The 25,946-nt window shown below is 47.2% G+C and overlaps 1 protein-coding gene across 1 annotated transcript in view; it reads left to right on the top strand.

Moving 5' to 3' along the window:
* The window catches only part of COL13A1 (collagen type XIII alpha 1 chain), a 212,940-nt gene that overhangs the window by 141,853 nt on the left and 45,141 nt on the right, over positions 1-25,946 (top strand). The window contains exons 18-21 of the mRNA XM_027840607.1: positions 705-740; positions 17,928-17,972; positions 18,721-18,753; positions 24,280-24,333. Of these exons, the coding sequence (XP_027696408.1) occupies positions 705-740; positions 17,928-17,972; positions 18,721-18,753; positions 24,280-24,333 (168 nt within the window). The remainder of the gene's footprint in view (positions 1-704; positions 741-17,927; positions 17,973-18,720; positions 18,754-24,279; positions 24,334-25,946) is intronic.

Genomic DNA, 25,946 nt, shown 5'->3' with positions numbered 1-25,946 from the left:
GAATGAGAGAGGCAATCATCCCTGTGTCCTCCACCCGTGTCAGAAGCCATTCGAAATATTCTCTTGAGTTCTGGATATCACATTTTAGGCATCCATTGGACAAGATGGCCTCTCAGGTCCCTTCCAACTTAGGTATTTTGTGAGGAAGCACACTGTTGAGAAGGACATACAGAAGGGGTTGACTGGGGTGGAGAGAGAACTGGAAAGCATACCAAAGGAAATGGGAATGTTTAGCTTACAGAAAAAATACTTAAGTGGGAGAAGGGACAGAGGGGAGAGGAGAGAGATATCACGTGAAAGAGGGATTAAACTTATTTTGCTTGGCCCAAGGACAGAACTAAGAGCAATAGGGGAGCAGATGTAGGGAAGCAGATTTCAGCTCAATATGAGGGGAAACTTCCCAATAATTCAAGCTCTTCCCAAGGAGATGAGGCTTTCTCCGGAGCCGTGAGTGCCCATGCACTGGAGCTCTTCCAGAAAGGTCTGAATGACCCACCCGGCACAGATGTTGACAAGTTCACACACAGATTAGACCACATGTATCCCGAAGTCTATGGGGCCAAGAGCTGGGTGAGAAAAACAAATGGTTGTCTCTGGCAGGCAGTCATCAGAGTCTCCAACCTAGGGCCAGCTCACCGAGTAAATGGCTTTTCTCTTAGCTCATGAGCACCGTCATCCTAATGGACTTTTCTTTGTCTTGGCAGGGAGACCCCGGAATTCAGGGATATCATGGACGAAAGGTCAGGGGGAAGGAGGTGTGGGGCGAGTAGTGATGGGAGGGATGGGTGGTGTGGGGGAGCAAAGGGGGCACAGCCAAAACAAATGTTTACTAAATGTCCTGAGTGTTGACTACTCATGACTCAGAAACTGGCACCGCGAATAATGTTTAACCAGCTGATTGGAAATATTCAGAGGTTTAAACTCTCAGATCTTCCCAGCACTATCCCCCCACCCCCCACCAATGTCTCCCCTCACTTTTGATGTACTGGAAAGAGCCTGAACTGGGAGTCAGCAGACCCGGCTCCTATTTCTTTCTCTATGACTCACTTGCTGTGTGCCTTCTCCGGGCCTCAGTTTGCTCATCTGTAAAATGAGATTGGACCAGGTGATACCTGATCACTCTTCCAGCTCGCCCATTCTGTGCCTATGGCATCACGCATCATGGCAGATGGTGCCCGAGCCTTTGATGGAGGCAGTAATCTCCTCTATAGTTTGAGAAGGTTGTAGTGTAGTGGAAAGAGTGATGGATGAACCTGGAGTCAAGAGATCCGGGTGCAAATTTGGGTTCTGACTCTTGATGGCTTTTGAATGAGGAATAATGCCATGAACCTCCCGAGCCTTATCTGAGAAATGGGGATGATAACAATCAAACTGCCCAGCCTCCCAGAGTGGCTGGGAAGAAAGCTCTCTGCAAATTCAGGAGATGAGGCCTCAGGGTACCCTGGGACAAGGCCTAGATTTGAAGTCAGATCACCTTTTTGTCACAAGATTACCAAACTTTCCTTTTTTAAGAGGATTACTAATTGTGCTAATAACTAGGTTTAGTCGTGCTTTCAAGGTTTGCAGCACTTTACAAAAGATACTTCATTTGATCCTTACAACAACTCTGGAAGACATTTCACCTCTGCCTGCCTCAGATTCCTCAACTGTAAAATGGTACTAATAACAGCACCTACCTCTCAAAGTTGTTGTGATGATCAAATGAGATAATACTTATAAAGTGCTTTGCAAACCTAAATGTGCTGTAAAAAGTTAGTTATAATTATGACAATTCCTTTGTACTCTGCCCTCATCAAACTTTATCTGTTGTAGTATGTTCTCCTATGGTTTAAGTAGGACAATGATAAGCTGGGAAGTGTCCAGAGAAGAGCAGCTAGGGTGGGGAAGGGTCCAGGTCAGGATTGGCTGAAGGACCCGGGGATGGCTAGCCTGAAGAGTAGACCCCATAAGGACATGAGAGCTGGGTTCACGTGTTGGGAGCGCTATTATATGGAAGAGGGATTGATTGGCCTTGCGCAGATGGACCCAGAAGGGCAGATGACCGGGAACTATGGGTGGAAATTGAAACGAGAGCAATTGAGGTTGGATGTCAGGAAAAAGCCTTCAGCTGGCTAGAAGGGTTCCCAAGTGGACTGGGCTGCCTTGAGGATGGACTCTTCATCCTTGGAGGACTTCACGCAGAAGCTGGAAAACCGCTAGTCGGAGTGTTAGAGTGGGAATTCCTTTGGCATATGGGATGGCCTAGAATGGCTCTGGAATCTCTTTCCACCCTCAAATTCTGTGCTTCTAAGGGACATTTCAAATCCCTTCCCTTTCTGAATCTGATTCTCTGAAACGTGTTATTCTTCTTAACTTTGCCCATTCTCGATGGCCCTGATAGGGAATGACCTTGCCCTTCCGGCACATCCTGGGGACCCTCCAGGAGCTGGAACCTTTGGGGAGTCACCTTCAGGTGGGAACTTTGAAGAAAGGAGGCAGGAAGCAGAAGGAACACGGAGGACAAGAAGGAAAGAATGTGAGGGGGATGGCGTAGAGCACCAGAGACGTGCATTCTTTGCACCCCATAACGAGGCGGGCTCCCATCACCGCAGCATTTTATGGAAGGCAGGCGGTGAATTGGTGAGGCCTGAGAGATCTTTAATTAGTTCTGCATAAACTGAGAAGTTTGTGTTATGCCAGGAAGTGAAAATTATAGCCCCCGTGGATTCCTACATCCATTCATGCAAGCTCACAAAATTTACTACCTCCCCTTTCTGCAAACTGTCGGTTTTCCCATTAGCATCATCTGACACTTTGCAGAGAGAACAGGGCTCTGGGGCTGGGAGGCGGCCACCATGGCCACAGTGGCTGGGAGGCATGTGTACCTGCCGTCAGAATCACCACTTCCTCTTAATGGCAGCTGGGATGTTTGCTCACCCACACAGTAGCTGACTCTATAAAGAAGTAGATTTAGAGTAAAGATGAGGAAAAGCTTCCAAACGATGAGAGCTGTCAAAGAACAACGTGCTACTTGAAGGGGTAGTGGCTCTCTCCTGCTAGGAGCCTGCAAGCAGAGGCTAGAGTGCCGTTTGTTGGAATTGTCATAGCAGGAACTCCCTTTCAGGTAGGGACCATACTAGATGGTGCTTGAGCTCCTCTCTGGAATTCTGTGGCTTTGGGTGATGGTTCACCTTAGTTCACAGAAAGGCATAGACCAGATATGAACTTGTATGGACCTAATATGTGATTTTATCATCCAGTGCGGTGGCTCACAGCCTTGGGAGACGCCATGGAGTTGGGCCTACCTTATAACACTTCCTATTCCTGGAACACTTTAAGGTTCAGTTTTACAATAATCCAATGAGATAGGTACTATAATTATTCTACCCATCTCACAGCTTCAGAAACTGAGACTCAAAGAGATCACAAGATCGCAGGATTTAGAGCTGGGACTTTGGGGAATGTCTTGTCCAGCCCTTTTATTTTGGGCAGAGGGGGCATATGGTAATTAACAGAGAAGGTACTGGACTTGGCAGTGAGAAATACTACAACTTGACCACAAGTTTGTTACAAAGAATAGGGGGCGAGGAAAGAAATGGAAGCAAGAGAAAATAAATGCTAGTTAGTTGGAAAAAATACATTTTTAAAAAAGAAGACCTGGGTTCAAATCCTACCCCTAACACTCCCTAGCTGCCTGACCCTAGACAAGTAGTTTAACCAATATGAGTCTCAAGGCCGCCATCTGTAGAATAGGAAAGATGGGAGGGATTGTGGTATTCTTTGAGTTGATCTGGTACACATACAAAAGCCTAAAGTAGAGTTGATAAATCAAAATAAATTAATAAAAAAATTTTTAAAGCCTAAATTGGGGCGATCATCTAATAACACTTATAAGGAGAGCCCAGGCCAAGGTCACCTTGGAGTCAGTGGCTCCAGAAAAATGTGACTCCCCAAGAGAAGTCTCCAAGGGGAGCTTCCATTGATCCAAAGAAAAAAGCCAGGTTGAAGAAGATGGGACTGAGAAACATGGGGACAAAAGACCTCATGCCCACCAGCATCTCCTTGTCTAGAAGAGGGAGGCTGTAGAGGAAATGGACAGAAGGACAAGAAGCATGGGCAGAGTGGTCAGGGGAAGGAGACTTGATGGGGATTCATAGGTGGGACCTAGGATCTATAGCATGAGGGAGCTTCAGAGAACATCTAATCCAACTTGGATTTTACAGATGAGGAAACCTGGCCCCCTTGAGTGGAAAAGACTTGTCCAAGGCCCTACAGTGGTTGGGAGTATAGCCGGGATGCCCACTGGTCCTCTGACTCCTCATCTCATGTTCTTTCTCACTATGGTGCACTACCTTTCTAACTTCCTGCAAGATTTGAGAGCTCTGATGGTTCTAATTTGGCCCTGGAGTTCTGATGGAACATAACCCAGACCAAGGCTCCTGGGAGAAGAGTGTGGAGTACTGGAAAGAGCCCAAGAACCAAAGTCAGGAGAAATGTGTTCAGGTCTCAGCTCTGATAATGAAATCTCATGTGGGCCTCAGTTTCTTCATCTGTAAAATGAGCTGGAGAAGAGAATAGCAAACCCCTGTAGTATATCTTTGCCAAGAAACCCCCAAATGAGGTCGTAAAGTCAAACACAACTGAAACAACCGAACAACAACAAGAAGAAAATGGCAGTGGGGGCTACAGAGTGATTGTCAGACGGACTTTAGGAAAACCTCACTGGAAGGTGTGTGGAGGATGGATTGCAGAGGCGAGACTATGGAAGCAGGGAAACTGGCTAGAAAGCTATGATGCTGGTCCAGACAAGAGGGAATGAAGACCCTGTTTGGGATGGAAGCCTGTGAGTGTAAAGAAGAAGAAAGATGGGCTTAGATGAGAAGAGAAAGGAGATCTAGCTACTAACCATTATAGAGAGTTGAATGACAGGGTTTGTTGAATTGAATTGAACTGAACATTGTGGAGCTAGCTTGTCAAAGTCCTTGCTTTATCCTTTCCCTGGCATGCATAGCGTTGCCAACATGGATTGGTACATCACCTGGTCCACGTGGGTCCTGTGCCCTCTTATCCTGTACCACTCTGTTCTGCATCCTTTTTTCTGCCTGTCCAGGACCAGGAAGGCAAAAAGGGCTGCCATCAGGAAGGCGGATACCTTCAAAAAGAGTCATGAGAATTTCTTTCTTAGGAGGAAAAAAGGTGAGAGGGTCAGGAAAAGTGAGAAGAGAAGCCGGGCACTAGTAATAGACATTTTCTTGGTGTTGGGAAGGCTGCCTCCATAGAACTATGGGGGTTACAAGAGGCCTGTGGAATAGCCAACCACTTGGGTTTTGATTCACCAGAGTTAGTAACTTGTCCCAGTAACTTGACCAAGAATCAAAAACCATTAGAGTTGGCCAACAAGGGAAACTGAGGTCACACAGCTAATCAGTCGTAAAGCCAAGGGGCTGAGTGTCTTCCCCGACAGTCTGCTAGTCTTTCCACTTCACCTCCATGCCTCTCCCCACGTCCTGTGTTGGGTGGGATTTGGGTCTTGCCAAAGGCATTTTTTCAGTCTCCGAAGTTGGCTAATGATTTGTTATGTTCCTCCCTCTTCCTTCCCTTCCTCCTCCCATCACCACCCCCGCCTGCCGTTGGACGGGACGAGTCTGGCATTTTTTATTTTCACAAAGGCTGGTTAGCCAATATGTCAGGTCTCAGCCAACACAGTGAGATCAAAGCTGAGGTTTGGCACCAGACAGACTCCTGCTCAAGGTTCCCCTCCCCTCCCTGGGCTAACTGATCGTCCTGACTCACCAGCCGCGTGCGCGCACATGTATGGCTATGCACCCATGTGTTATCTATTTGATCACAATTTATTGTGCCAATCTATTTAAAATATGTTACAAGACATAAAGTATATTTAAAACATTACAACCTTGGCCAGCTTTCAGAGACTTGGAGTATATCATCAGACCATAAATTCCAAATATCTGAAAGGCTGGCAATAGTTTATCTCTGACTGTATCAATACTTGTATTTAAAGGCATGCAACGTGTGCAATGCATTTGAAGTGAGCGGCTATTACAGTATGTGGAAGCAGATTTTTCATAGTGCACCATTAATCAGTGAGTCCTCTAATCATCCCCAAGATACATTAGGCATAATTGGCACCCCTATCAGATTTCCAGATGGCATAAAGCTGGAAGGAATAGCTAACATGTTGGGTAGTAGAATCTGGGACCAAAAAATCTTGGTAGGCTGGAACAAGGGACCAAATCTAATAAGAGGAAATTTAATGGGAAGAAGTATAAAGTTCTGCGCTCAGACCCAAAAAAAATCAGGATGGGAAAAGTATGTCCAGGTAGTAGGGATCACTGATGAAAAAGACCTGGAAACTCTTAGTGGACCACAAGTTCCATTTGCATCATCAGTGGGACACAGCAATCAATCTTAGGCTGTACTGTGTCTTAAGTGAAGGGACCCAATAAGCATTTATTTTATCCAAACGATGACCCTAAAGGAGAGAGTCTATTCTAGGTATGAGGGGATGGCCAGTGAGAAGACACAGAGGTAGCTAATGGAATGCTGAGTTCAAGAAACCACCAATTTGGCCAGAATATAGAGAGTGTAAAGGAGAGAAAAGTACAATAAACCTGGAAAAGTCAGCGGCAGTAGGATCGTAAATGGGCTTTAAATGCCAAACTAAGTTTGTCTTTTTACCACTGAAGGTCTGAGCAGGGGAAGGACGTGGTCAGACTTGTACTTCAGAATTATTATTTTGGCGTTTGCGTGGAGGATGGATTGGCGAAGGAAGAGGCCAGAAGCCGGGAATCCAATTAGGAGGCTGTTGCAATAGTCTAGCCGAGAGGTGATGAGAACTTGAACCACTGTGGTATCTGTGTGAGTGAAAAGAAGGCGACAGATGGAAGAGATGGGGTGGGGGCTCAATCCCTGAGACTTGGCAACCAGGTGAATGGGGGTTATAGTCCCCCTGCCCTCTGCCCTGGTCAGACCCCATCTGGAGTAACTTTGCTCTTGAGGCCCCACATTTTAGGAGGGACATTGACAAGCTACCCAGATGGGGGAGGGAGAGAGGAAGGCAATAACCAGGACACCACGAGGGAACTAGAGACTGGTAGATTCTTCAGGGGCTGTGAGTGACCCCTGGTTTAAAGCAACACTCCAGTGTAATGAATAGATGGAGCTCTAGTGTTGTATACAAATGTGGGGAGTCAAACATGAAGGTGACCCAAAGGGTGATGGAGAAGACCATGGTGAGTGGAAGTCAGCTGCAGCTTAGATCATCCGTGATGACTCAGGCTTAAGAGGTCGCCTAGGAAATGGATGCTCATGGCAGGGTTGGGCTGGGAGAGGAGCCATGCGGCTAGATAGAGGGCTAGCACACGGAAGAGTCCGTAGAACGTTGAGAAAGCTAGAGGAGGCCTCCAGCACCTTGGATAGGTTCTACAGAGAACAAGATACAGACAAGAACTAAATAGGATCCAAAAGGGAAGATGAGCTACAATCTTCACAGATGGAGGAAGCATTCTTATTATCCCACCCTAATCTGAGCCCGAGGCCTCAGAAAGGTAGAGGACGCTAGAGCTACAAAGTCCTTAGAGACCCTCTGGTCTGATTGCCCCACCTCTCCCCCTTCATTTTACAAAGAAAGAAACCTGGAAGGCAGGATGTGTTTGCCCAGTCACACAGCTAGTAAGGCCCAGAGCTGGAATTGGACCCTCAGGTCCAAAGCCAGTGGCTCCTTCCATCCTACTGCTTAGGTTCCCTGAGGCCCTGGCGGTACAGTGGAAATGATTGGGTCCCGATCTTCTGATGTTACTACAGAACTTTGGGCAAATTACTTGACTTTCCTCTGCCTCAGTTTCCTCAGCTGTAAAATAAGTGAGTGGGATTAGAGGGTCTCCATGGTCCATTTCATCTCTCAGTGCCTCTGGCACCTACCATAAATACGTTGACCAGAGGTTCACATTTTGTTTACCTGACTTGGTCCCGTGATTTTAGTTGTGGTTCAGTCATTTCTGTGTCCGACTGTTCGCTTCCCCATTTGGGGCTTTCTTGGCAAAGATACTGGAATGGTTCACCATTTCCTTCTCTGGTTCTGAAAAGAAATATTTCTAGGGGCAGCTAGGTGGCGCAGTGGATAGAACACCGGCCCTGAAGTCAGGAGGACCTGAGTTCAAATCCGACCTCAGACCAAACACTTGATACGTACTAGCTGTGTGACCTTGGGCAAGTCACTTAACCCTGATTGCCTCACTTAAAAAAAAATATTTCTAGTATTCATTCGACTTGTTTTTAAGCTATAAACATTACCTGAGGACCTCAGTTTTCCCATCCATAAAATGAAGATAGGAATTCTCCCATCTAATCATTTACACCAAAAGGCATGCAGTCAGTAAGAACTAGGACCTGGATCTCAGCCCCAAGGGAGAGCCTTTGGGTACTTTTAAGAGGATCCAAACCCCAGCTCTGTGGACAGCCCCCCACCTCAATGCCTCCTGGCACCTGCTTAGACTCAGCTCTCAAGTCCATCTACTCACTGGATCCAGAGTCGCCTCTTGGAGCCAGCCGCAAGACTGACTAATCTTAATTCAAATTAAAAGGCAGCAAAGTTCCCCCAAACTTCTGGCCTCCTTGGGCAGGGCTCCTTGCCCAGGTAATTCCCTCTGTCATCTTCAATCACACTGACCACTTCCTCTCTTGAATTAGAAAAAAAAAAAGCAAGCTGGGGGCTTAGCCAAGACTTGGGCTTCCTCACCCTTGCATGGGAACAGAGGTGAAGAAGGACAGCTAGAGGAAGCAGGCTCTGGAAGGGGAGGGGGGTGGAGGGAGGGGCGGACCCTAGCACCTACTCACGGGGCCCCTCACCGGAACAGTCTGTTCTGTTCTTGTCGTTCGGGCTGGGGGATGAGGGGTGCCTACAAGCTTTCTGGCCACCTCCCCTCCAGCCTTCACAGACTCCAGCCAGCCTTCCTCTTCCACTCCAGAGAACAATGAGTCTGTGTGAACCTCAGGATTCTTGGCCCCCACAGTTCCCATTCAGATTTTCTGTTTGTGGGTGGGAGGCCCTGTTTCTGAAAGCCCCCTAAGCTGCCTCTACTGAGGTATAGTAGAAAGAGCCTTGGACCAAGAGTCAAGAGAGCTGGGTTTGAATCCTGACTCTTGTCCTTACTACCTATATGGCCTTCATTAGGTCACTAACCTCTCCGGGCCTCAAATTTCTCATCAGTAAAATAAGGGAATTGGACTTCTAATTCTAATTGGGCTTCTAAGATCTTTTCCACCTTGGCTGTCTGACCTTCGATTTCCTCCTCCATAAAATGGGGATAACACACTATCTATTTCACAGGGTTGCTGTGGGGAAAGTGATTTATAAGCCTTGAAGTGCTATAGAAATGTAAGTTGTCTCTGGCATTGACCTTGAAGGCCTCCTTCCTTGATGAGTTTCCTCCCAATCCCCACCCTCCCAGGGCCGAGAGCAGCAGGGACTCCCAACTATAAATCACCCATTAGCCGGATCTCTCCCACAGGATGAGAAACGTGCGAGGGTTTGTGCATCATGGAGTTCACCCCTTCCTCCCTGTCATCCCCATGAAGGATGGCCCTTTCCATCTGGAACAGTCCCAGGACAGAGGGCCCATTGAAGCCAGAGCTTGGCCAGTTTGGCCGTTTCCTGAGACAGCCTTGTTCACAGGGCCCCTTCTTGTGAGTCAAAACATCCTGGGATGTCAGGCTAGAAGGAGAAGTCTGGCATAGCCTACTGATTCTACAGAGAGAGAAACCGAGGCCCATAAAGATGAAGGCCACACAGATAGATGGTACGCAGCAAAGATTTGAACCCAGATCACTACAAATCCAAGAATTTAGAATCGGTGGCTTTGTTGAATCTCAGCTGACGTTGAATAAGGCAGTTCATTTCTCACAAAATCTTAGAAATGGTAGGGGCTTCAGATGCCAAACTTTGCTGGAACAAAAGTCTCCTCTATATTATACCTGACCAACTTTTTTTCACCCTGTGTTGCTTAAAAACTCTTGTGAGGTAAATCCCCTCTCCTGAAAGGCAGACCAGTTCCACTTATGGTGTCACCTCCAATTGTTTGGAAATTTCACCTGGGCCTCAGTTTTCTGTAAAACGAAAGCTTGGAACTGGACATGGGCCTCAGTTTCCTTCTCTGTAAAATGAGGGGTTTATACTGAATGATCTCAGGATTTTCCAAGCCCTGATCTCAGCAGATTCCATGCCCAAAGGTTAAAAGTGACATGATATTCCAGTACATCTGAAAAGTAGCTACCAGGTTACAAGTGACGTATACCAATACATCTGAAATGTGGCTACTGTCCTTCCTAGTGCTAAGGGCTGGATGCACGCACAGGGAAGGCTTTGTTAAGACTTTTCTGAAGGACCTGCTATTAAACCTTTCTGGATGGAAAATTTTTTTAGGTAGGAAATGGAAAATCAGGGACATCTAGACAGGGCCTCATGTCAAAACATGTCATGGGAAAAAGCTTTATGAGTGGAAACTTGCGAAGAGGCCCTCACCCTGCCTGCCGACAGAATCAGAGATGTTGGAGCCGGATGGGACCCTTTGGATGATTTATTCCAAGCCTCATGTTCTGTGATTGAAAGAGCAGAGAGCCGGAGAAGAAGAGAAATTAGGAAATTAGTGGGAAAGACAGACTTGAACCCAGGTCTTTCTGCCCTGCCCAGCATTCTCTCAGCTATCCCATGCTTCCCCAAGGTCATTGGGTTGCAGGATTTAGAGATGGATGGGGCCTCAGAAGCACCTAGTCCAAACCATTCCTGAATGAGACTGTAGCCGATGAGTGGCCATCCAGGTTCAGCCCACCACCTCTTTCGGAGGTCCAGTCAACTTTTGGATGACTCTCAACGTGAGGAGGATTTCGATGATTTTTTAACTTAAATTTGCATCTTTGTACCCTCCATTCATTGCTCCTATTCTGACCTTGGGGGCCCAGGAGAACAAGTGTTATCGTCCTTCCACCTGACGGCCCTTCAGATCCATGAAAACATCTATAGCGTCCCTCTCCCCTACCCCCTGCCCTGAATCCTCTCCTTTCCAGGGCAACCTCTCCCATTTTCTTCAACTGATTAAAATACAATGAGAACTCTAGCCCCATCACCATCCTGTTTCTGCTTCTCCAGATGCTCTTCAGCTCAAATGTGGTACCTATGATTGAACATGGCACTGTAAGTGTGATCTGACCAAGGAAGAAAGAATACACCAAGATTATTCCCGCCCCCAGCCCATTGTCACCAAGTCCTGGACACTCCAGACTCTAGGCCTCTCATAACCCAACCTAAGCCTGTATCCTTGGACAACAGCTTGGACAAGCAGCTCTGAAGTCCTGTGAGGTCATCTAGGCTCACCCCTTTATTTTAGAAGTAACATTCCCAAGGACATAAAGGTAGTGGGTGGCACAATCAGGATCTGAACCTTTGTCTTTCAACTCCAAATCCCATGCTCTTTCCACTTTACCAAACTTTCTCTTGGATAAATAGTGGATGTAGCACTAGGCCTGGAGTCAGGAAGACCTAAATTCAAATCTGGCCTCAGACAGTTACTAGCTGTGTGACCCTGGGCAAGTCACTTAACTGTTTGCCTCAGTTTCCACATCTGTAAAGTGAGCTGGGGAAGGAAATGGCAAACCACTCTAGTATCTTTGCAGAAAACCACTGAAGAGTCAGACACAACTGAAATGACTGAACACACACACACACACACACACACACGTCATATACACATCTTCCCATGCACTTTCATATGTATCTCAGAGATTTTATTGAGGCACCTTTCCCTCCCCTCCCCACCTCTCCCCTCACTTTCTCTCCCCTCCCCTCCCCTCTCCTCCCCTTCCCTTCCTTTCCCTTCCCTTCTCCTCTTCTCTATCTTTTCCATCTCCCCCCGCCTCTTCCCTTTACCCTTAACCATAAGCACACTTGGCACATCTGCCTGTATTCAGAATGGACATTCCCTATTCCAAGCCTCCAGGTCAGAGACTGTTGTAAACCCACCACAGGCTTACTCTGACTCCAGAGAATAAGTCGCCCACACTTCCACAGGAGTGGCTAGAACAGATCTTCTCAAAGTACTTGGGATCATGACCTGGTGGATTGCTGCTTAGAGCCCAGAGCCCAGAGCAGAAGTTGGCTGCGGGCCCCCAGGCCTTCTGCCGAGCATTTATTCCCAGAGCAGTTGGCTGGGTGGGGCATGCCAAAACTAAGCAGTGAAGAGCTGGAGAAAGAAGCCAGAAACTTCCTCACTACCCAGGTCTTGGCCATTTCCCACCTAAAAACAAGATCCAAGCAGCCGGTGCACCCAGCCCTGTCCCACTCACAGCCCCAGGAGAATGAATTAAGTCCCATTCAGTCCAGATCCCTCATTTTACAGAGAATTAAAAGCCCAGGACTAGAGATGGGAAGCAGCTGCCCTAAGGTGGCACAGATAATAACACAAGTAAAGATCGAGATTCGAGGCCAGGCTCCAGTTAAAATCCACTGAAAATTAAAGGATAATTTAAATGATGACAGTTTCAATGTCCTCCTCCCCCACCCCCACCCCCAACAACCTAAAAAGGTGAGAGAAGGTAGGAAAAGGGAGGAAATAAGCATTTATGAAGTGCTTACTATATACCAGGCACTGTACTAAGCGCTTTACAAATATTTTCTCATTTGATTCTCACAACAGCCCTAGAAGGCAGGTGCTATTATTATCCCCATTTTGTTATTTGTACAATTTATTGTTATCCCCAGTTAAGAAAACCGAAGCAAACAGAAGGCGTCTTGTCCAGGTTTACACAGCTAGTAAATGTCTGAGGTGGGTTTGAACTCAGGTCTTCCGGAGTCTAGGCCCAGCCTCTATCCAGTGCTTTACCAGCTGCCTCTGCTTTTCTTATAAGGAGGAGAAAGCAAAGAGACAAGTCAGTTTCCTTGGTACGCTGGAGAGAATACTTGCTCTGGAGGTAAAGGGTCTGAGTTCAAATCTCCCCTGTTTTGTTATGTTACCTTGTGAGCCTCAGTTTCCTAATCTGTAGAATGAGGAGGCTGGACTCCCTGGCCGCTGAGAGCCCTCTCAGCCCTAGACCCAGATTCTGGGATGCTGTGATCTTAGGTGAGAACGTAAGCGGGCGAGTTGATTGGGCAAGCTGTCCTCCTTCCCCGTCTTGGCTCCCCGGGATGTTTCCTTTGTGTTCTCCTAGCGGAGGGGAGAATAAGCATGCAGTAGTCTTTCAGGGAGCCCCATAGAACTGAAAGGTCTGCAGGGTATGCCCATGAGAGAGGGGCCATCCAGACTGTCGAGGAAGCCTGGTGACCTGGCTTCCACCGGACGAAGGACCTCACGGGGCAGTGCTAGGAAGAGCCACGTTTACCCCACCCGTATGGCGCTAGCTGAGCAAGAGGTGCAAGGGAAGCAGGAGTGGGGAGTGGGAGAGATTGGGGGGGGGGATCTTGTGGCCAGACCTTCTCCAAGGATAATGGGGTCTCCAACCAAGGTCCTGTGCTTCCCCCTGCTGGCCACTGTAGGCAGATGGGACAACGGGGCCAGGCTCATTCCCGACTCCCTCCCAGGTAGATAGGTGGACCATCCCCAGAGTCCTGGGAGCAGAGAAGCACTCAGGAAACGTTGGCTAAGGATGAGCAGACAGTGAGTGGACCGACCTCATTTACAGCCTGCAGGTGGCACTCAAAGGCACAACTGAGGACAGTTCTTTCTGAGGCTTCTAGTACCCTCCCAAGGCACATCTGGCCCCAAATCACCTCAGCAAACATTTAGCAAACATCCACCGCACTCTGGGCTGGGCTCCAGGGCAACAAAGATGAAACAAAATACAGCTCTCAGCCTCAAAAAGGCTCTCAGACACTTACGAGCTATTCACAGCAACATTGTATGAAAATTGAAAGAGATAACATGTGTAAAACCCTCTGCAAAGCTTAAAGCACTGTAAGTCAGCTCGTATCGGTATTAGCCAGAGTAATAATAGTTATGACAATAATAACAGGAAGCAACCTGGCGTGGCAGGAAGGAGAGCTGGCCTCAAAGTCAGGAAGACCTGAGTTTGAGAACTACCTCTGATGCATGTTGTGTGGTCAGCTTATTTCTCAGCACCCCCAAAACACACTCTAGGATTCTTAAGTTGCAAAGTATTCAGCAATCTGCATCAGAGAAGAGATTTTCCTACACCAAAATCAACAGACAAAAAGTCCAAACAAACAAAAACAAAATAAAGAGCTTACTATGAGGGGATACCACCCGGACACACACACACACACACACACACACACACACGAAAAAAAAGCCTGACAGAGTAGGTTAGAGGAGAGGGTTAAAATAGAAAAAAAGTAAAAGGTCTCTTTTCAACTGTGGACTTCAGAAGATACTTCTTCATGAAGGTGGCCTGAACTGAAGGAAGGAAGGAAACAATCATTTATTAAATGCCTACTACGTGCCAGACACTGTACTAAGCACTGTACAAGTATCATCTCATTTGATCCTCACAACAACCCTGGGAAGTTATTATCCCTATTTTACAGTTGAGGAAACTGAGGCAGACAGCGGTTAAGTGATTTGCCCAAGGTCACACAGCTAGTAAATAGCTGAGGCAAGATTTGAATTCAGCTCTTCCTAATTCCAGGAGAGTCAAGATTTCCACAGGCAGAGATGAGTAGGGGGTGGGTTTCAGGCACTGGAGAGTAACAATATTAATAATAACAATAATAGTAGCATTTATATAGTGCTTTGAACTGTGCAAAGTACTTTAAATATTTGAACTCATTTAAGCCTTGCAACAGTCTTGTAAGTCAGGTAACATTACTTTATCACAATTTTACAGATGAGGAAACTGAGGCACAGAGGAGTTAAGTGACTTGCTCAGGGTTACACAGAATGGGAATATCTGGGGCAGTATTTGAACTCAGGTCTTCCTGACTCCAAATCTTGCACTTTATATATTCCACCATCTAGAATATCCTACCCAAAAGCTCAGAGGTTGGATTGAGATCGAGATCAAGAGTCAGTGAACTGTTCAGATGTCTTTCTTTTTATTATTTATATCCCCAGTCCTTAGCACCGTGCCTGGCATATAGTAGGCATTTGATAAATGTTTATTAGATTATTAGATTTTCCTAAATATAGAGTACGTGAAGGAGAATAGAGACTTTGGAAGGGCCTTGAACACCACACTAAAGCACCTGTATTTTGTTGTTGTTTAATTGTTTCGGTCATGTCAGATTCTTTGTGACCCCACTTGGGGTTTTCTTGGCAGAGATACTGGAGTGGTTTGCCATTTCCTTCTCCAGCTCATTTTACAGATGAGGTAAACAGGATAAAGTGACTTGCCCAAGGTCACACAGCTAGTAATTGAGGCCAGATTGGAATTCAGGAAGATGAGTCTTCCTGGCTCCAGGCCCAGTGCTCTATCCACTGCACCATAGGTAATAGTGAGCCATTGAAGGTTTTTAAGAGAGGAAGCATCAGGTCACGCCTGCACTTTAAGCAGATTATTCCTAAGCATTTCTTTGGAAGAAGGAAGGATTTTTGGAGGCAACCAGATTCAAGCTGGGAAACCTCCCTCCTTCCTGCTGCTGCCCAGAGGGAATTTTGAGATGTGGGTTTAGAGGAACTTGGTCATTTCCAGAATCAGAGGCTGACCCCCAAGGCAAGTAGGGGTGGAGAGGTCATGGAGACTAAATGAAAGCTATTCAGGGGTCTTGTTTTAGCTCCTCCCACAGACCCTGCTGACCTCACCATTGTCTTGAGGGGCCAGAAATGAAGAGGAGAGGAGGCAGGAACCAGCTGCAGAATCACCGTTTGGTGACTCTGGCCTTCAGGAAACAGGCAGTAATGACAGGCAGATTGCCTTAGCCCGAAGTTGTCAAATTGGGGGTCAGACCCCCGGGGCTTCCTGACCAAAGAATGGTGGCCTTGTTCCCCCATGCTCCTGCCCCAGCTGGACCACTGACAGATGGGGATTCATCTTAAAGTGCCTACTACGTGCCAGGTGGGATGTGAAGACAAAAATGAGATGGTCCCTGATATCAAGGAACTGATCATCTATCTGGGAGAAGCGGTGCATATACATTCAGTTGAATACAAAGAAAATGCAAGTAGTTTGGGGCGAGGGAGAGCCCTGGCCAGGGCTTCACAAGGAGGCCACATGTGAAATGGGACTTAGAAGAGGCAGGCATGAGGAGGGAGGGCTTTCCTGGCAGGGTGGGCAGTGGGTACAAAGGCAAGATGGGAGATGGGATATCATAGATGAGCAACAGAAAATGTGAATGGAAGATAGAGTTAATGAAGGGGAAGGATCAAAGACAAGCCAGAGCCAGAGCAAGAAACTTTAGATGCCAAACAGAAGAGTTGGTATCTTACCCTAAGGACAATAGGGAGGCATTGAGGTATCTTGAGATGGAGAGTGGCATGGTCAGATTGATGCTTTAGGCAGTGGGAACTTGGTCTCCTAATCTGTAAAACGGGTATAACAATGGGGTTGTGGTAAGAATGCAATGCATGGAAATGTTGAGTTACTGTTATCTGCGGATTGCCATCCTGTCACTCACCGCCACCATTTCCTCCCGTTCAACAAAAGATAATTGGTGATATTTGTACAGTAGGAGACTAAGCACTAAATCTGGAGGCAAGAGGACTTCTGTGATTCCCACCAGGGGTCCTTCCCCTCTCTGGGCCTCACTTTCCCCAACTGTAAAATGAAGATAATCTCTCCAGCTTGAAAATTATCCCTTCAGAAAAGGAAAACTGATTCTATCTCTTCTCCTAACTGACATCAGAACAATTCTGTTGCTCAAAAAAAAAAAAAATGATGGTCAGGTGATGAAGGGGATGTGGGAAGAATTGGAAGCCTCCACCAAGCCGACTGGGCAAGCTCCCATGATGTGAGTCAATCAGTCAAAAGGCATTTATTAAATCAGTGGGGACAGAGTGGGGGAGGGGAGCTGCCAGGATTACTCATCCCAAATGCAGGTGGCCCCAGAGGCCCCTGGACAGACGCCCAGATGTGCTGATGCCCTGTGGGAAGGACCAGCCCTAGGAAACAGGAAAGGAAGGAGCCTCTGGGAGCCTTCAGACAAAAAGATAAAGGAGCTGCTGCTGCCAGGCTCAAACAGAGGCAGCGGTGCTGGGCTTGGAATCCGAGAACCTGGGTTCAAATCCTGAATGTACTAGCTAGGCTTTCCAAACTTATTTTCTCATCCGCACAATGGGCATTCTAACACCTGCCCCATCCTCTCAGCATTTTTTAAGGATAGTTCTTTTTAAAACTGACAGCATTATGATGGTTGGAGGTAGGGCTTGGGGGCATGAAATTTCAGGGCAAATTGTAGGATTAGCAGCTTGCCTCCAGTTGCCTCTCCCTTTCCCTTGGCACAGTGGAAAGGACAGTGTCACTTACTATTCTGAGCCTCAGTTTTCTCATCTGTAAAATTGGGAGGATGGACTGGATTGGCTCCTGAGGTCCCTTCCAGCTCTGCCCCTAAGGTCCTAGGATCACTCCTTTTCTTGAAATGTAACAGATCTTTCTGGAGACTGTGCCATAATCCACTCCCTGGGAGTCGACCCGGGGCCAGACAAGCCCCTTGATCACACAGGGTGTAGAGGAAAGTGTCTTGAGATAGGATTTGGCATCACACTCTGATTTCAGCTCTTCTCAGCTATGGCACCTCTGAGCCTCAGCTTACTGCCCTCTAAAGTGGGTATGATAACACTTAGCCGTCCTATGTTGCAGGACCAGAGGAAAATGCTCTGCAAACTTTAATCTCCACGGAAATGTGAATTCTTCTTAAGATCATTGTTTCTATAAGGGACTGGCCCTGCTCTCTCTGGATTGTTCTGGGCAGGGCCTCACACTGCTGGTGGATCTTGGTGCCCAAGGCTCATGCCTCTATTCTCACTGTCATTTCTCATTTCTCACTTCAGGGGGAGAGGGGCATGCCCGGGATGCCAGGAAGGCCGGGACCCAAGGTACCTTTCAGAAGAATGGACTGAGCTCTGCTGGCTTCCCTGCATTTCTTTTCTCTCTCCCTCACTACCTGATCCCAGCTCTGACCTTAGCTTGCTCTGTATGTCCATGGGCGGGTCACGTTCCCATTTCTGTGTCTCAGTTTCTTCATCTGTAAAATAGACACACTAATAACTGTTGTGTCTCCCTCAGATGGATTGTAAGGAAATCACCTCATGTGTCCTAAAACCTGCTAGAAACTGGAGCTAGTCATTCTTATCTCTTCCTGAGATCCCTCTTCCTGAAGGGTCCATCTTGCTCTCAGCCCTCCACTTCCCTTGCTTGACTTCTGAGGAAATCCCCAAAGATCTGGCTTGATCGTTTTTCCTAGCCTTATTCCTTTCAACCCCAGAGTCCCAGGCAATCTGTCTGGTGGCTCTCTGGTTGACCAGTTGCCTTCTCTCCTCTGCCCTGAATCCCTCCCTGGGGATTCCCTTCTCCAACCTGGGAATCACCCTGGGACTTAAGAGACATCCCCCTCCCCAGGGACTCTGTGGGGCCTCAAGCTGGGGCACAGGGAAAGCCAGGGCACTCTCCAGAAGCCTGGCTTTTCAGGAGGGGAACCTAGCCCCACCCCTGCCCCTGGCCTGCTGCAGGGAGACCAGAAGAGACAGGGCTTTGGGAGGTGCGTGCATGGTATGAGTATGTTCTACTTTCTCACTTGTCTTTCTCCTTCCTCCCATAAATGTCCTTGTCTTTTCTCTCTGTCAGGGGGCTCCAGGGACAGCTGCCTTCGGGATGAAGGTCAGTTTGACTTTAAAACTTAATCTGGGAGGGGTAGGATCAGGGGCAGCACTAGAACAGTGCGGTCAAGGAGGAAAGGCTTGAATGAACTCAAATCCCAGCCCCTTACTTCCTGGGTGACCTTTACCTTTCCCATGTTCCCATTCTGTGCCTCAGTTTCCTCATCAGTAAAATGGGAATGATAACTCTTGTTCTACCAGCCTCCCAGGCTAGTTGAGGAGGAAGCACACTGCAGCTAGGGGGCACCAGAGTGCACAAAGCGCTGGCCCTGGAGACAGAAAGACCTGAGTTCAAATCCAGCCTCAGAAGCATGCTACCTGTGTGACCCTGAGCTAGTCACCTGGCTTTTCCGCCTCAGTATCCTCATCTGTAAAAATAGGGTTAATAATAGCACGTACTTCTCAGGATTGTTGTAAGGATCAAATGAGATAATATTCGTAAAAGACTTTGCAAGCCTTTGAAGCACTATATACATGCTATTGCTGTTATTAAATAGTTTCAGTCATATCCAACTCTCCTTGACCTCATTTGGAGTTTTCTTGGCAAAGATACTGGAGTAGTTTGCCATTTCCTTCTCCAGCTCATTTTACAGATGAGGAAACTGAGGTAAACAGGGTGACATGACTTGTCCAGGGTCACACAGCCGGATTAAACTCACAAGGATGATAATGAGCACTCATGCCTTAAGGTTTTCCTCATTCAGCATAAATTGATACAAATAGGCCCGTACCTCCCCCCATTCCTGCATACACACCCTCTCTTCTCTAATCCAGCTGACTCCTAACCAGGCTAGAACTTCCCCCAGGGATCCCAGGCCTCCTCATGGTACCACAAAAAGGATGCTGCTGCATGCGGAATCAGAGGACACGGGTTCAAATCTGACTTTGCTACTTATTACGTGTGCGAATCAGGGCGAGTCGCTTTGCTTTGGAGAACGGCAGATCCCTCCTCTGTGTGATGAGAGACTTGGACAGGAAGATCTCAGCTTTGCATTCCAGCTTAAAGTCTAGGATGTGGTCATCTGCCTCCCCTCAAAAAGGACTAGGGCTCCCCAAATAGCGAAGGAAATGCTGGAAGGCAGTAAGGATGAGTTACATCAGGGTTATTTTCCCATTTTGGAAAGCATTCAGCCAAGGCAAGGAGGCTTTTGGGGGATGCAGATCCACACTTCATCTATAACTTGTAGCCTCAGGAGGGCCTGTGGGCAGTGAGGGGTTGAGATGTTTGTCCAGGGTCACACAGGAGGTATGTGTCAAAGTCTGGATTTGAACTCAGGTCTTGGTGATTCCAAGATGATCCAGTGACTCTCCCTGGGTGCTGCTCTGAAAGGTCAGGACGTTCTCTGCCTCTGAATTTCTTTCCCTTTTTTCCTTCATTCCTTGTTTTCCCATCTTTCTTGCTCACAGGGTGAGCCAAGGTATTGCCATGGCTGGTTCAAGCTTCCCTGGCAGGGCTGCCCCCACAACTACAATTGCTCTGGGCTTTCTTGTCCTTTCCAAGTATCTGGGTGGGTCTGGGTGGGCACTGGTGGCAAAAGATGCCCAGCTCTGTAGCTCTGGACCTCCCCAGCAAAGACACCTGGTGTTTGCTGTTGGGTAGCAGACACCCATCTTTCTACCTCCCTCCCTCCCTCAGCTTTCATGGCCACTGATGTTGCCACATGTGGCCTCCAGCGCATCATCCTGGTAGCTGGTTCCTCCTTCCACTATTCTCTCCACGACACCTCTTACTCCCAGCCCAGTCCCTACATGTCACCCTACTAGGAGTAGCATTTGGATATAAGAACTCAAAAATAATCCCAATTATCCCTGAAGCAGGCTCTGCTCCCTTTTGCTTTCCCCCCTCCTGGAGCACCAGATTTGGAGTCAGAGGACCTCAGCTACTTACTACCTGGGTATGACTTGAGAGAAGTCATTCTCCAAAACTTAGCTTCTTTTATCGATATAGAATGAGAGGGTTGGATTAGATTAGAGGATGTGTGTGTGTGTGTGTGTGTGTGTGTGTGTGTGCATGCGTGTCTGATCTCTTTGGTGAAACCTGTGGATCCCTTCTCAGAATTATGCAATTGTACTGAAATAAACATGTGATTTTTTTTTCCAGTTCAGTTTTACAGACCACTTGAAATCTATTCACAGATGCCTTGGGTGTCCATTGACCCCAAGTTAAGAATCCCTGGATTAGATTGTTTCTAAGGGGCTTGGATTGAGTGTTGCAAATTGAGAAGAGTCTGCCTAGCTTGGGGGTACCCTTCCTGGTTTAGTCACGCTGCCAAAATAGTCCTGGGTGGTCAGGGGTCCAAAATACAGTGAGAACAAGTCACAATATAGAGTTAGGCACGTGGATCTTGGAGTTGAAAGGGCCAGATGCAGGGGTCAGTGTCTGAACTGGAAACAGGTTCACATAACCCATTCACAAGCATTTCTTAAATTGTCACTATGGCCAGGGACTGCTCCAAGCTCAAAAAAGAGCTGCCTCAAGGAATTTACTTTCTAATGAGGAAAGTCACTTATCTGAATAGACAAGACAAACTCAGAATAAATGGAAAGGTGACCTAAGGCGATTACCTTAGGATTTAGAGCCATTGAGGTTTTTCCCTTTGTTCTCCTACAAACTCACTTTACAAAGGAAGAAACTGAGACCTAGAAAAAGGGAAGTGCTTTGGCTAACATCATACAGCTACTAAATGGTAGATTGAACCACAGGGCCCCTGACTCCAAACCCAGTTCTCTGCACACTGTGCCACGTTCCAGGGTCCAAAAGGTCTTTCAGTTTGCCATGTCCGGTTGGTCTCTGTTCAGTTTTTTCTGAATCCCCTTCAGCTGGAGAGCTCCTGCCCTTGTCTCCATTATTGTTATCCGTGGAAATGGGTTTTAGCAGGTTACAGGAGCTTAAAGAGTCATAGGATCACTGTTGGAGATCAGAAGAAACCTTAGAATCCAACTGCTTTTTAAAGTTGGGGAAACTGCGGTCCAGAGGGCCTGAGTGACCCAAGGTCACATGGAGAGTAAGGCTATGAGGCAGGATTCAAACCCAGGTCTTCTTGACTTCAAGTTCAAAACAATATCCATCATACCCACTGCCATCTTCCACTGCAAAAAACAAAACAAAACAAAACCCAGAGCTCTAACATGACCTTTGACTACATAACGAGAGGCATAGTGCCCAGCACGAGGAAAATGATAACATACTGTCCTCCAGCTTGGTCAGACCACATCTGGAGGAGGGCATTACATTTGTGGTGCCAGATGTTAGGAAGGACTTTGATGAAATAAGCCGCATCCAGGAAAAGGGGACCGGTATGAGGAAGGCAGGAAGACAGGGAGGAAGGAAGGAAGGGAGGGAGAGAGGGAAGGAGGGAGAGAGGGAAGGAAGGACAGAGGGAGAGAAAGATTAAGCACTTACTGGTATGTGATAGGCACTAGGCTAAGTGCTTTATGCTAACAAGCATAAAGAAAGACAATCCCCACCCTCAAGGAGCTTACATTCTAACTGAGGAAAACAACACACAAAAGGGAAACTGAAAAGCAGGGAGGGAAGGGAGAAATCAGTTGGAGGAACCGGGGCTGTTTGAACCAGAAAAGAGAAGACCAAAAGACACGCAGTAGCTGCCTTCAAATATTTGAAGATCCATGAGGGAGAGAAAAGATTCCACGTCTTCAGCTTGGTCCTGAGGGTAGAAATAAGACCTGTGGATGGTTACTGAAGGAAGGAAGATTTAGACTTAGTGTTGGGGGGAAAACTTGGAGATAATAGAGTGAGCAGCCATAGGAGGTCTCAGTTTCCATCACTGCGGGCGGTCAGACAGAGGCTGACTGATCTCTTAGCAGGGATGCTATGGAGAGAATTACTGCTAAGCTAGTGGGCGTGGATCAGGTGCCTTCTGAGGTCTCCAGCTCTGAGATGCTGGGATTCCTTGAGTCCCTGGGGCTCGGGGTGGGACACCTCCTCCGTCTTCTCATCAGTGACTCTGTTTTCTTGCCTTGCCTCAAAGGGAGAGTCTGGAGCTTCGGGAATGCCAGGGCCCCCAGGTGTGCCAGGGAAGAGGGGGCAGAGGGTAGGACACTGTGTGTGGCTCATTCCCCCTCTGTTCCCTTCTACATGTGCCTCCCTCCCCATCCACGTTGGACTTGGATGTGACCTCCATGTGTGTGCATGCGGCCCCAGGAAGGGGAAGTGAGAGACAAGCTTGGCAAAGTCTCCCACTGCTGACACTAGAGATGCCCGGCGCGTCCCTGCCTGGCATTACCTGACTTCCTTAGGAGCTATTTATTGCCATGGGGAAATCAGAAGGCAAGAGGAAATGGTGTGTCCTTCTGTGCCCTTGGACACTGCCATCCACGGTCTTCCTCTCTCCCCTCCCAGTGTCTCACTCTCAGACTTGAATAAAGCAAATTCCCTTTTCATTGACCTTTGTGCATTTTAGGAGTAGAGGGGCTAAGAAATTCACTTTGGGCAGGCATGGGAGAGAATGGGGAGAAATCCTTGAGTGTGGTGGGTTTTATTAGCATTGTAGAGCATTGGAAATATGGGATGTAGAAGACCTGAGTTTCTAGTTGTACAATCATGGGCAAGGAATGGCCCCTCTCTGAGCCTCAGTTTCTTCATCTGTAAAATGAAAACAACACCTAGAATGCTTGTTTCAGGGAGTCTGTAGGCTGAACCTTTCCAAGTCTTAAAGCCCTATAGAATTCTGGTAGAATGGTAGTCCCTTGAGAGCAGGGACTGTCCCTTTTAGGTATTTGTACCCTCCCCCCCATCACCTAGCACAGTGCCTGACACATAATAAGTGCTTAATACCTATTTGTTCACTGATTATGGAAATGGGAGTCGAGATGTGGAAATTGTTATTGTTACCTGGAATCGTACTTTTCTGAGTATATATATGCTCTCAGAAAAATAACAGTGGGCATCAAGAACCCCCAGGGGTCTTCCCTAGAACATAGTGTGTTCTTCTCTGAGCCAAGATATTGGCAATGAGAGCTCCCACTTCACCTCCTTGGCACCAAGCCCCAGGCAAGGGATCATAAAAATCAAAACTAGAGGGTCCCTCAGAAGCTGTATAGCCCAAGTCGCTCATTTTACAGATGAGGAAACTGAGGCCCAGAGAGGCTAAGCGACTGCCCCAACATCACATGTTTAGCAAACACCAAAGGCAGGATTTGAACCCAGGCCTTGTGATTCCAGTGCATTTCCATCACACCATCTTTGCTCAGAAGAGGCCCAAATGATAGAATAGATGAGATTTGCTCTTCACCAGCCCAAATGGTATCTCATGCTGGGTTGGCAGGTGAATCACTATTCACCAATGCTATGGCCCATGATGTTTGGGCTAGGAGTCATGAGTGTTGGGATCATGGCTCAGCTGGCAGCCAGAGGTCAAAGGCCAACCCAGAACAATGTAGGTGGAGTTTAGAGGATGAGACCGTGGAGGCTTCTGGAGAGGACAAGTCGAATCTATCTAGATGAGTCTCTGAGTACAATCATGTCTTCTCTCAACCTCCTAACCCACCTGTGTTTCTCCTCTAGGGTGAGAAGGGGAGTGCTGGCAGCCCCGGCCTGCCTGGATTCCTGGGCCAGAAGGTCTGTAACAGCTCCTGCTGGGTGGGCTCTTGCCTAGCTTGGTGCTGGCAAGAAGTAGGCACTTAATGCATGCTTGTTGTTCAATTGGTTGATTGTTCATCAAACCCAGGAGACATGGACATTGTTAGGTGGTGTTCTGCCAGGTCAGGAGGGCTGGGAGGGGAGCTTCATTCTATATTCTGTTCATTGAAGCAGGGAATAGCAGAGAATTGGGAAAACAATTTAATTCAACAAGCTTTTATTAAGTACTATGTGCCAAGCCTTGTCTCAGGCCCTGGGGATACAACAATGAAAAAAATCATTCAATCATTAACAAGTATTTATTAAGTGCGTGCTTAAGTCCTCCAGGCACCGTGCTAGGGATAGAAATATAATAAATGAAACAATGTCTGCTTGGAAGGAGCTTGCGTTCTCTCAGGAGAGACAACAAATGCACACATAAGTATGTAGAGAATAAACCTGAAAAGAAGGAATCCAAAGTAATTAGATAGGAGCCAAGTAGGAAGGGAGGACCCTGAAGTGGTGGGTGGGGGTGGCAGAAGGTGCCCCTTGAGCTGAGCCTTGAAGGAAGAGAGGGATTCCTTGAGGCAGAGGTGAGGACAGGCACATTCAGACATGGCGGGCAGGCAGAAAAAAGTCAAAGAGACAGGAGATGGCATGTGTGTCATTCATGAGGAAGACCATTCATGATGGCCAGTGTGGCTAGATGGAAGAGTTTGGGGGGGGGTGGTAATGTATAATGAGATGAGGAAGATAAGCTGGGACCAGGTTGTGAAAGGCTCTAGAAACTAAACAAAGGGGGAAATATATATACATATCTGACATATGCATGCACATATGTATGTGCACTTACATCTGTATATATACATGTATACATATGTGTACACTCATACTTTTTGGGAGGAGCTACTGTAGTTTACTGCATATGGCAGTGACATGGTCATATCTGTGCTTAAGGAAAATCACTTTGGTAACTGTGTTCAGGATGGAGGGAGGAGTTGGAGACTAAGGCAAAGGAACCCACTTTGGAGGCTATTGCAATAATCCAGGCAAGAGGCAATGAGAACCTAAACCAAGATCATAACCGTGTGAATGGGGGGAAGGGGTTGGATGCAAAAAGATGCTATAAAGGTAGAAACAGCAAGATTTAGCAACCATGTAAACATGTGGGTTTAGGAAGGATAAGGAATCTAGAATAACTTGAAGGTTGTAAACCTTGGAGGCTAGAAGAGCTGTGGTGTCTTTGACAGAAATAGTGGGGTTTGGAAGAGGGGAAAGTTTGTGGGGAAAGATACTGAGTTCTGCTTTGGACATGCTGAGTTGTTCAATAGGCAGTTGATGATATGGGACTGAAATTCATGGGAGAGACTAGGATTGGAGATATAGCTATAGATATACACACATATGTGTGTATGTAAATGTATATATGGGTGTAGATTTAAATGGATGGATGAATAGATGGATAGATAGATAAATAGATAGCTCGATGGATGGATGGATAGATAGATAGACAGGCAGACAGGCAGACAGATAGCTTGGTGGATGGATGGATGGATAGATAGATCAATAGATAGATAGATAGATAGATAGATAGATAGATAGATAGATAGATA

Source organism: Vombatus ursinus, unplaced genomic scaffold (genome assembly GCF_900497805.2).
Source record: "Vombatus ursinus unplaced genomic scaffold, bare-nosed wombat genome assembly UNPS02014847.1, whole genome shotgun sequence".
Lineage (NCBI taxonomy): Eukaryota > Metazoa > Chordata > Mammalia > Diprotodontia > Vombatidae > Vombatus > Vombatus ursinus.
Note: the sequence above shows the minus strand (reverse complement) of the source record. Positions and strands in the feature narration are given on the sequence as shown.